General features: G+C 33.2%; 1 protein-coding gene across 3 annotated transcripts in view; it reads right to left on the bottom strand.

Annotated features, from left to right (window-relative positions):
* Window positions 1–12,531, bottom strand: part of ELMOD1 (ELMO domain containing 1) — a 62,021-nt gene that overhangs the window by 7,683 nt on the left and 41,807 nt on the right. For all 3 annotated transcript variants that reach the window (XM_023535375.1, XM_011368137.2, XM_011368136.2), the window contains 3 exons: window positions 7,104–7,237; window positions 4,364–4,432; window positions 799–849 (listed from right to left, as the gene is read on the bottom strand). In XM_023535375.1, the coding sequence (XP_023391143.1) occupies window positions 799–849; window positions 4,364–4,432; window positions 7,104–7,237 (254 nt within the window). The remainder of the gene's footprint in view (window positions 1–798; window positions 850–4,363; window positions 4,433–7,103; window positions 7,238–12,531) is intronic.

Genomic DNA, 12,531 nt, shown 5'->3' with positions numbered 1-12,531 from the left:
GAATATCCTAAAGAAGGCGATTGGTGAAACAAATTATGGTAATCTAACATAACATATTCAGCCAATGAAAACTACATTCCTAAAAGACTATTTAAGCAAGATTTAAAATTTTATAAAACAAGCCAAGTTTTATTATATATACACAAATATGCACAGAAAGTAAGCCAGAATGAAATGCCACAAAATATTAATACAAGTCTGTTAGAGTAATAAGATTGGGATGATTTTTTTGTTTACTTTCCTATATTTTCTAAATTTTCTAAAATAAAGAACTTTTACCTTTAAAATGAGAAAAAATTTAAGTATCTTAACACTCAGGGTATATTTTCTAGCCCTTTTCTACATGTCTATCAAAAATTAAATGAAAGCGTTTTTAAGTCCTATCTGATATAAATCCAGCACATTAAAAAAAAAAGGAGTTCTCAGTTCAAAATATTTTTAGATGAAATGGGCATTATTAAAAAAAAAAACAACTTCTAAGTAAATTTTTATTTAAAAGCCTGATACTTGATAGAAATTCTTAAAACTACCATATAAAATTCTAAATGATAATTTCTAAAAATCATTTTCATATAGTTATACATTTCTAAACCTTGTCAATTGGTCACAGACGAAGTAGTGTTATATAATCATACAAATACATTAAAAAACAGATAAACAGGTCCTTTTAAAAATTCAACTGGATTACATATTTCTATCAGGACAAATAGATTTCATACAGGTCATCTTTCACGGTGTTCTTGGGACATTTTTGTTCTGGTTCAGACTGACACCTTTATTATGAAATCCCACACTCACCCAATTGCTTTATCCATCCTTTTCTTCTCCCATTCCGCTTTGCTGAATTTGCTGAATGAATGAATGAATAAGATTTAATCTCTAATTGGTACTTGTTGTCTTTTAATGTTTATGTTTAAACTGTTGACTAGATGCAGAGACATGTGTAACTCAGTTATCAAATACTAATCAATTTAAATTTTTCAATGAAAAGCTAAGATACAATTTATATGGAGCTCAGAAATGCAGTTAAAGCCATGCTACTTATTTCCCATTCACTTTAGCATAGCAGTGGGAGACAGCCCTGAAGACTATTTTATACTATCATGAATTATCAAACAACATCTCTTCCATGAAACCTTGCCTGGTATCTCTCTCCTCATTCTCTCAGAATTCCCTACTGCAATTCATTTGGTTTATCTCATGGCATTTTCCTATTCAGCCTTGTTTGTAATGTCTGGCACACAGTAGATGACAAATAAATATTTATTCTTAAATAAATTACTGAGGAAGCAAAGAAAAGGAAAGAAGGAAGAGAAAGAGGGAGGGATGGAGGGAGGGAGGGAGGGAGGGAGGAAGGGAGAGAGGGAGGAAGGAAGGGAGGGAGGAAGTGAGGAATACTATATAGGTTTTAAAAATTCTATTTCAACAAGTGCACTGACATTTCCTTTGGCTAAGCTAAAACATGCAAACCATTGCAGTTCCACTTTTAATCCACTTCGTAATTTGAGCTTCTGAATAAGACTGTTTAAAGAAAGGGTTTTATCACAGAAGCATTCTGAAAATTCTGCCATGCATTCTATTACTTCGTGTACTTGCATATCCACCCATTTCTCATCCCCATCTGTACTGCTAATGTCTTGTAGGCAGGAGCCAAGTTCCACTCTTCTTCGTGGTTAATGAAACTTTTATTCAGTGTTTTACGCTAAAAAATGTGGTCATCATTTGAACTAAATAAAATTAAAAAACCAGAGATATTATGAACATTTAGCTTCCACCTAAGTAGGAGAAAGAAGAGGTCTCTATAATACATGGCAAACACAACATCAAAAGACACACATACACACAGCACAAGACTACAAAAACACGATGCAAAGCTGATATTTAACTATATATACTTTCTACTCTGTAAATGACTAGCTGTAATTAAAAGTAACTGCCTTTAATGTTAAAATATGCCACCTGTTTATAAAGTGTAACTGCCAACTAACCAAACATCTAGCCAAAGAGGCATTAGGAGATGTTTACCTTAAAAGACTCATATCCAAACTAAAATGAGTTATGTGTGAATTTTAAGAAACTTTATATAAACAAGTTTATAAGCACCCATTTTCTCTTTAACAAAGCTTTATAAATACATAGTGTCTCCATATTTGTTAAAAATCTCCATCTGCATTGGAAATACAAGAAAAGGCCAATTGACTTTTATTTGTTTGATTACCTATAGGATATCTTGGCCCCAAAAGAATGAATCCCTCTCTTCAGGAAACACACACACACACATACACACACACACACACACACACACACACAGACCCTAAACAAACAAACAAAAAAACTAACAGTCAAAATTCTTCTTTTCAACTTAAATCTACTTTTATCTTTCAAGTTACTTCGGGACTCAATAGATGGATGTTCACAACAGTCATAACATACAATGCTTGCTGAAGGACAGATAGGAAAGAGCTTTCCTTAGTATATATATTGGCTTCTTCCCGTTGAACATCTGAAATAGTTAGGGCCTGATAGAATCTATGTTGATATCGAAATCAGTCAATATATATACTTCTTTCCAACATTGGTAAAGGACAGTAACATTTTCAAAACATTCTAATTTGTATTCAGTGACATTTACCATCAATTTGAATGATCAATACTTGAACTTCAACTAGTCAATTTTATTGTAGCATGAGGAACAAAGCATGGTAGCTTTATCTAAATGCTCGTGTCCACGCGCGCGCGCACGCGCACACACACACACACACACACACACAGAGATACTAATCTCTTCTTAAATAGGAGCAATCACACAAACTCTTAAATATTTCCTCTCTAAGAATGGCTTGTAGACACAATTAACCTCCCTCCAATGGTTAATCAAGAAATATTTTAAGCTTATTGTCACTTCCCCAGGACCATGGAGGATTCATGTCGTCTGGCTGAAACTCCCCCAGGAAATGCCACCTTACAGTGCACACAGACTCCTTAGACACTTTTAATTAGAGAGAATTCAAGAGTTTCTATATTACAAAAATATGCAATTTAGAAAATGTAGTTAAAAAAGTAGAATAGCTTGATTTTAACTGTGTAATGTATCAAAAAAGAGTTAAATGATTTGAGTGTTTTCCTAAAGTGAATAAAAGATAAAGAAAACAAAAATTTAATATAAAAGATTATAAATATAAATTTGAGAAGTACAGTATAATTTAATGGACCTTAGCTAGAAGAAGCTAGAATAAGTATAATAGTAAGCTGGGAGGAGAACTCTAAAGTCAATGAATTTTTAGAATGGTATGATAAAATTTTGGACTTGTTTAGCAAACATGAACACTAACAAGGAACTTGCCATGCTGAGGAGACAGAGGTGACACAAAATAATGACTGCAAAAGAGGGACTAAAGCATACACACACACACACACACTATATATATATATTATATATATATATAAATAAAATTAGAACTATATTAAAAGAAGAGCAAATTTCTTCTGTGCAACAGAATTCCCAAATAAAATACCCTTGTCTGGGGAATAGATGAGGTCAAGGCATGTGTGGTGATATATTCAGTCTTTAGGTGAAGTGTTCAAAATATTTCTCCAACCAGGTATAGTGATGGCTGTAGAAAAGGCTCTTTGACATTTTCTTTCAGATTGGTATAATCTGTTTTTTTCTCTCACTAAAACACAGCCCAAATATAATAAACTATAATAAATAAAAAGTTGAAAAATGTTTGCTTTTTGAGTTTCTTTTCATGTTTTTGTTGGTCATCTAGGTTTCTTCTTTTAAAAATTCGTGCCTGTATTTATTCTAAAAGAAAAGAAAAGCGACAAAACACAAAAGCAAAGAAAAAATACCTTATTTCCTCTTTAGTGATATCCCTTCATGTAATCGGTTAGAGAAATATTTAGAAAGTTAAATGAAAATGCAAATAATTTAGAATCTGGAATTTTATTAAAAGAAAAAAAGCCCCAGTAATTCCATACTTTCTCAGCTCCTGATTTCATGACTTCCATTTTCCCTTCTATCCTCCCATGTGCTCCCTTGTTTCTAAGCTCTTTCTTCTAGACTCTACTTTCTCCTACTTCTATGCCCACCTCTTCAATCTTCCTGGACAGCAGTGATGTTATCAGGCCCCTTAAATACACATGTCGCTTGAATGGTGCTATTTTACATCCTCAGTCCCACAATAAGTATCTGAAGTTTCAACCATCAGCATTGGTCAAAAGGGTTTGGTTGAAAAAGGTTTAAGCCTCACTTCTGGTGGGTCAACTCTCCTGAGAAGCTCATCAACAGATCTATGTAGGAGATGAAGTTCATTCTGCCTCATTCATAAAACTTAATCTACCTTTTATTTTTAACAATTACCTGCATTTTGGATGAAGAGAGTCGGAGAGGACCTGCTGAGCTGCTGTAGCATCCCTTTCTGCAAAATACCTGCAGTTGGAGGAAAAGAACACCATAACTCCATACCTATTGAATACATTCATTTAAATCCAATTTGAGGCCATTCTGGATTCAGAAATGGACACCAGCATAAGATTATCACTTGTTTCAGCTCTTCCAGAGAATACCTTTCCATAATAGAATTTTCCAAATGTAATGACAATATAATAGGGTAGTTGTAAAACTCACATAGATTTAGGAATGATTCCAGTAGGTTTGAAAATTTAATTATGAACTTCGCCATTCCCCAGATAGCCAAAGATATTCTTATTAAGAGGGATTATAGATGAGGGGGCAAGATGAGGCTCCTCAGAGTCAGAAAAGCCTGGAAGAAGGGACATGGCGAGGGACCGTGACAGTCAAAGGACACAAAAAGGAGGAGACTAGAGGAGGTGACATAGGATGTATTTCAAACGCATTTTCCTTGGAGAATATTCATGGAGTATTTTAATTCCGGATGAATGGAAAATACAGAGCTTAGAGATGTTAAAAATAAAATTTTGTTCTGGAGAGAAAGGGGTAATGAAGTTTCCTAATAAATACAAAAGGCTTACATATCTTCAAAAATAAATCATAAAGAGTACTTATAACAACAATTAGAAAATAAGACTATAGCATATATTATTTAATCTGATGTATATATATTTCTTGCATAAATCTAGGATAAAACAAGCTCTTGGATTTTCTTTCAGAAAATTTCAAACTAAAGTCAGTGAGTTTAATATACATGGCCATGATTATTAATGAAATTGAGTTTCTTTTCATACTTTTGTTGATCATCTAGGTTTCCTCTTTTATGTCTGCTCATATTCCTTGGTTCAGTATGTCTAGAATAATCCTCACGTAAATAAGACAAATAACCCTTAGAGAATAATGTAGTCCAGGATATATGTAGATCCTTTATCATTTATGTGTCAATGTTGCCTTGTCTTTTCACTTTGTTTATTGTAGCTTATCTTACAATGGTTTTCAATTTTAATGTGTGAAATTTATTAATTTTTCTTTTATAGTTTATGTCATTGAGGTGAGATAGAGATTTAATTTTATTTTTTTCTAAATGGAACACCAGTTGTACCAGCTCTACTTACTCAAAAGCTTGCCCTTTATCCACTTATTTGTAACACTATCTTTGTCACCAAAATTTACTTTTTATTCTTTCATATTATATAATAATGTAGCATTTAAAACATTTCATAAAAGAATGAGTGATTATTAAACTTCTTAAATTTAAAATGAAGGCAAAGATCTAGGGGAAAAATGGGGCACCATCAAAAATGACTAAGCCTTAATTTCTTAAAAAAAAAAAATCATTATTCTCATTAATAAGGTAGTGTCAAAGGACACAAGAACTGATTTAAAAAGACTGCTGATGGCTTGAAAAATAATGGCCACAAAGGACTCAATTTAAGCATGAAAAAATAATGAGTGCGATTAGTTTATACCAGGAGTTAAAAATAATATTTAAAAAACAGAGAGATAAAGCCAAAAAAGAGTTTTTTTGATCACTAACAAGGGAACTAGGGCACTAAGTCCTTGATCTAAAAATTGGCAGCTTATTTAGTGAGCATCTGTCTTGCCTATATTTTAGAGAAACCAAATAATCATAGTAGATAAAGGAAACTGAAACTTTACAGAATTTCAGCCAACAACTGTGGGAAGAATAACAGAATTAGAAAAATAGTTTTTGCACAATTAATTAATTGGTTCAGTGAAAATAATTGGAGGAAATGATGAGATAAAGGGCTGACAGGATTTTTATGATGGAGCCATCCGGCTATAATTCCTCTGATATATCTCAGTATAGGACTGAGAGTGGGGACACTGCAGACCTCCTACTGTGATGTTGAACTGAAGCTATTCAAGCCTTTCTGAATACCTCTAATTTTCAGGAATACAAGGGACGAGTATAAATGTAAACAGACAAATCTAGACCATGAGACGTTTTACAGGACAACTGACTGGGAATCTTACACAAGTTAATGACATGGCTGAGGGGGCAAAAGGAGAGGGCAGAAGGAGAAAAACTGCTGTAATTGAGAAAGACTGGAGAGACATAATAACTAAGTATAATTTGGAGATCTTGTATGGAACTGGATTGGAACAAATCTGCTATAAAAAGAGATTTTTGAGAGAATTAGGAAATTTGAATGTGGATTGATATAGATGTCACCAAGGAATTATTGTTAATTTTGTTAGATGTGATAATGGCATTTGGATTAACATAAGGTAATTTGTTTTTTTTAGAGCTCGAGGGTAAAATGACAAGCAGTATAACATTTTCATTAACACACTTCTACCAAAAAAATAAATATTACAAGTATTTCGAAACCTTGATAATTACTGAATCTGGGTGATTAGTATAAGGATAGGTCTTTATAATCTTCTCCTTTGTTTTTATATATATTTCAAATTTCTCATAAGATGAAATTTAAAATAAATACATTTGAGATTTGCTTAAAAGAATCTACGAAGTTTGCCAAATGAAAGGAAGATGATAGCAGCTTTTTAAATTTTATGAACCTGAGTTAATTCTTAGAGGACTTGAATATTTTTGGGGGTCTTCCGGGAAGTGGCTTTTGGAACTAATATCTCAATTTTGTCATTTCAATATGAGGAGACCAGAACATCACTTTAATACTCACTCATTCTTAAGTTTACTTACTGTAAATTGTACAGTCCCAGAAGTCCCATTCCTCGAAAATCTGTTTTAGGATCATCACCTTGGAAACCAATTTCACACCATTGCTTAGTAATCCGAGATTCCAGTGGAGTATTGGGCTTTAAGAACTTCCACAACTGGAGAAAAGAAAGAAAATTAGCCAGATGATACACACACACAAATACTCTTTCCTATTGGCTCAGATTTTGTAAACTATGTCATTTAAGAAGAGCTTCGTGAAAGTTGAATACATGCAAATATATTACAATTAAAGATTTGATCATCTTTCAATGATCAAATTGAAATGATAGCAGTTCTTAAAATATGGTTTGAAGACTCCTGGAAGGACCCCATAACCTCTTCAGAGGGTCTGGGAGGAAAAAAATATTTCAAATAAAAATAATAGGTTATTTGCATTTTCACTCTCATCTTCTCATGAGTACCCAGTGATATTTTTCAGAGGCTGCATGACATGTGATCATGGCATTCCTCTGAAGGCAACAGAATACGTACTTTTACATTTCTGTGTTTTAAATATTTCTGTTTTAATTTCTAATCAGATATATATCTCCTACAAAAGCTTTTTTAGAGTCCTCCAAAAATATATAAAAGAATAAAGGGAAAGGGAGAACAGGGAAAATTTTGAAGCCACACATTATTCAAATCCTCAGAAAATGCTTACAGCAAACTTTTAGCAGCATTGTTAATGAAAAGAAAAATGGGCAGTCTTTTTATTTCTTAGGGCTCACCTATAATAGGGGTGAGAGTAAACATCATACAGCTAAATAAAGGAAGATCAGTAATGTTTCTGGGTAAACCTCAAAATATATTATCATTAAGAGCTATCTAAAAATTTTTTAATTACAATCAATTGTATGTTAATGGACAAATAAAAATTCTAAGCACTATGCTTTTCACTGCTTAAAAAACTAGTTCTATTTTTCTAGGTTTTCTGTAGAAAGATAGGTTCAACAGATATCATTATTGGAAAGGGAGAGAAAATGAGACCCCACAGCTATATGAATATGTAATGCTCTACTAGTTCTTTCTAATAAATAGAAATGGGCATGTAAACAAATTTATTTTTTACAATATTAATAATACTTTACATTATATCTTCATTATAGAGACAAATACAAATGTAAAATTTCTTTATCACCAGTTCAAACATAATTCAATTTCTAAATTGCTTACTCTATATCATATGGATTTTAAAGTTGAAACAGAACAGGAATACACAACCACCTTGCTTTAAATAGTTAGTGGACTGTCACATATCTGACACAGTATAAAACAATGTTCAACGACAGGAAATAGTAATAAAAAGAGTTGTGATTCATCAGTTATTCTAGGCACTAATCCAAAATTATGTATTATTCAAATAACATAATACTTTATATTAGTGGCACAACTGGTACATTCGATCAAAAGAGTGAATTTTCAGAGGAAAGAAAAAATCTATCATACTTGGAGGCAAAATATCAAACACAGGTATAAGAAATCTCCTTTTATATTATCCATATAAGAATTTGCCAGTTCTCTGCATTCATCAAAACAGAAAATGTTTCTGAGTTCATGAGAAGAGTATTAACAAGTGAGGAAAAAAGTGTCTTTTTGAAACTCCTTTAGGAACTGATTTTGTTATTGTCACAATTAGAAAAAAAAAAAAAGGGAAAGATTGCAAAGCTCATCATATTCATTTGGATAATAATTTGATGTAATCTCAGGGTTCTACACAGTTTAGAAATATCTGGTTTCATAAAGTGAGTGAAGTAAAAGGGAAAAAACAAGCATTTTATTTTTACAGGTAAGTCATAAACCTTATTCATTAGGGGAATACTTAAGTAAAAAGTTCAAATAATAAAATGCTTTAAAAAGAAATTTCATTTTAATTATTTCATGTATCATGACAGATTAGACTGATGGCTAGAAAGTATTAATTGAATTCTTAATCCTATCTGATTTAATAAGGGTCACTTTCTTGGAAAATGAAAAGTGATTGTTAATATACTTATATTAAGTACTATCAAGTGTATATTTCCTTTAAGAATGCTTCAATTACTGGATTCTATTCTGATAGTTTCATCCCTGAAAGAAGTAAGGGTAGGAGGCAGGGTACTCCTGAAGGGCGAGGTCATTTCTTGCATATTGGAAGCCAACTGGAAAATTGAACTTATGAAGTGGGTTCTGGTGGGGGATGCTGAGGAGTCCAGCTATCTAAGACTGTGCTACAGAGTTATTATAAAGCTACCTGCAAAGTGCAGGACACCAGAGCTAAAACGGGCGATTCCTGTGGCAGATGACAAACTACAGATGTAGAGGCTGTACTTTGAGTGAGACTATTATCCAGCGTGGCCCATGCTCTGTTTAATTCTCTTCTCTTTGTACTGAGCCTTTGCTGTAAGCTTGCTTGAACCCTTCTGCCTTTCTAAGGTCTGCTGCAAAACAGAAGGGGCAAGCAGGTCATTCATTCATCCATTCATTCAAGAAGCAGCTTCTCACTGAGGCTGCTGTAGCACTCTTTTCTCATTAGGAAACCATCTTTTAATTCTGGGTTATATTTTTTCTATTAAGTCATGAATCCATCTAAAATTTTGCCTTTATTTTTAACTTGGTTAGCAATGCTAAATAGAACTATCTATTTGAATAACTCTTATGGAGAGTGCTACATGAATATAAAGTGATGTTACAGTTTCATCGATCATAAAATCCAGATTTTTTTTATCCTTTAAGATTTTAAGTAGAAACACTGATAATGGTCTCTTATGTTTATGAATCAAAACACTTAAACAATATGGCAATATATTACTGAGGCCTCTAAATCAGGAGTTGGAAAACTGACTGTAAAGGGCCAGATCGTAAATACTTTTAGGCTTTGGTGGTCATATGGCTATTGCTGCAACGACTTAATTTTGCCATTGTAGTACAAAAGCAGTCACAGACAATACATAAATTAATGGATGCATTTCCACAGAACTTTATTTATAAAAATGGGTTGCCAGATTTGGCCCACAGACTTTAATTTGCTGACCTTTGCTCTGAACATTTTTATAAAGTAGGTAACAAGAGTATTATTACCCATTTTAAAGACGAAGAACCCTGAGCTTAGGCAGTTAAACACAAACCATGTACCAGTCTCTGGAATTACAAATGTGAACAAGACATGGCGTCTCCTTTGGGGGATAGTACAGTGCAGTAGTATAGAGCTCTTTCTAATTGTATGAGCTTGGGCAGTCACTTAACCACCCAGCCTCAGCTTCCTCACCTGAAATGGGGTTAATACCAATATCTCACTACAAGCTTATTGTGATGCTTACTGTAATGACTGGTACATACTAAACACTCAGTGAATGTTTTCTTATTTTGTTATCATACTAGGAATTGGAATAAAATGAAGAGAGTAGGAGAATAAAAATCCCACTCCAAGTCTGCTTGAGGAGGCTAAATAAGATTTGAAAATTCAATAAATAACAATTTTTAAAAAATGAGCCTCCTTCTTCTGTGAAAATAATGAGTAACAGAGGAAATGGTATGAGCAAATATCTGGGCAAAGGGAGTGGAATGGCCTATTCTGGGTCAGGGTGAATGACAGAGCATGGTGAAAGGTACTGTACATAATGGGAGATAGCGTAAAGAAATAAATTGGAAAGGGTCCAAAATGCATGCTAAGATGCATGGGCTTTTATCAGACATAGGGAATCTGAAATTTTTAACCTAGAGAATGACATGACTAGATAATTCCTCCAACAGTATTTTAGGAGATGGAAGTCAGGAAATGTTAGTGGCAGAATTAAAAGGCTATTTTAATAGCTTCATTTGGAGATAATAGCTAGAATAAAGCAGCGGGCATGGAAAACCTTCAAGAAGTATTTGTCGGGGAGCTCTATGGTAAGATTTAGTGATTTTTGTAAATGCAGAATATCTCCCCAATTAGATTGCGAGCCACTTATGGATAGAAAAGACAACCTTTTCTCAATGTCTAACACAACAGTGGACAGTCCTGGCTTTATAATTTACTCGCCGTGTGAATCAGAGCCTGGACTAAAATCTTGAAGTTTGCTCACCTCTAAAGTGAAGATAACAACCATAACCTTGTTTATATCTTATAGTGGTTAACAATAAAAAATGATTGTCTACATACATACTTAAATCATGACCTCAGATAAGTCATATCACAGAACTTCTTGACATGTATCTAATGAACTATAATAATTCATACATTCGCCCATATTTGTTGAAAATCTACTATATGCCACCACACATATAACAGATCAGCTAAGATAATACGCAGCAGCTACTCAAATGTCATTGATTCAGAGGGCATCTCGGCCATTTTACTGAATTGTTCAGGTGCTTGTGGCCAGTCTGTTAATTATACCACCTCTTTTCTCTTTCATTCACCTCTTATTTCCCATCTTGAGGTCATTTTATTGAATTCAACTACTTCTATCAGAAAATGGAAAAAAATAAGGTAAGAAAAGGAGATGAAGCTGGCCAGTGGCTTAGCTAAAATTAAGCAGAGGAGAAAGAGAAGAAAAACTTGCTAAAAATGAGGCTTCTGTAATTTTTAATGATTCACATCGAATCTAGCACTAATTAGTAAAGACAAATGAGTCATCTGCTTAAATACTTACAAACACAAAAACACACACTCCACACAAAAATACAACTTCTACTGACATTTTTCCATAAAATAAGGTTAAGGCAGCTAACTAAATGTTTTCTTTGAATTTTATCACTGCTTCTTTGAATTTTAGGAAGGGATGCATCCTAAAAAGCATGTATTTTCAGGAGTGAATTTAGAAAACAATTCAGATGAATAGTTTTCTAAAGTTTGAAATTGTCTTAATTTTTTAACTCACTAGTCAGTTTTTCATGTAAAGTTTTATTAATGTTTTATAACACACCATCAGATCATATAAGATTCTTAAGGTTTTGCTTTGACAGCTAGAAGGAGTATTTATAACTGCATATTAGTCTTCCAACAGTTTTAATACACCTTTACCTCCTTTTCTAATGCTATCCAAGTTATATGAATAAATAATCAGCACTAAGATCTTGGGTAATTTCCCAAGATGGCTATTGCTGAAGCAGAAACCAACTTCATCTTCTTTGATGTCTATTAAAAGTCATAAGAGGAAATCCCAGGTCACTCTTTGACAAATGCTATCACTCCTATTGGCTTTCAACACAGTTAAACAATTTCAACTTGAGCCAAACATGAAAGCCCACAGAAATCACCTCTGATGCATTCTTAGATTACAAAAGAAAATTAGTTTTACATCTAACTCCTCACATAAATTTTCTAATGAAAAATTTACCTCCAACTTCTGAACCAGCACAAAAAGTAGGCTTTACCAACCATCAGTGCCCATGTCTTATTCACCTTTGTGTCCCCATGACCAGAGCAGTGCCTAGAACAGAGCAGGCA

This window comes from Pteropus vampyrus, unplaced genomic scaffold (assembly GCF_000151845.1).
Source record: "Pteropus vampyrus isolate Shadow unplaced genomic scaffold, Pvam_2.0 Scaffold139, whole genome shotgun sequence".
Classification (NCBI taxonomy): domain Eukaryota; kingdom Metazoa; phylum Chordata; class Mammalia; order Chiroptera; family Pteropodidae; genus Pteropus; species Pteropus vampyrus.
Note: the sequence above shows the minus strand (reverse complement) of the source record. Positions and strands in the feature narration are given on the sequence as shown.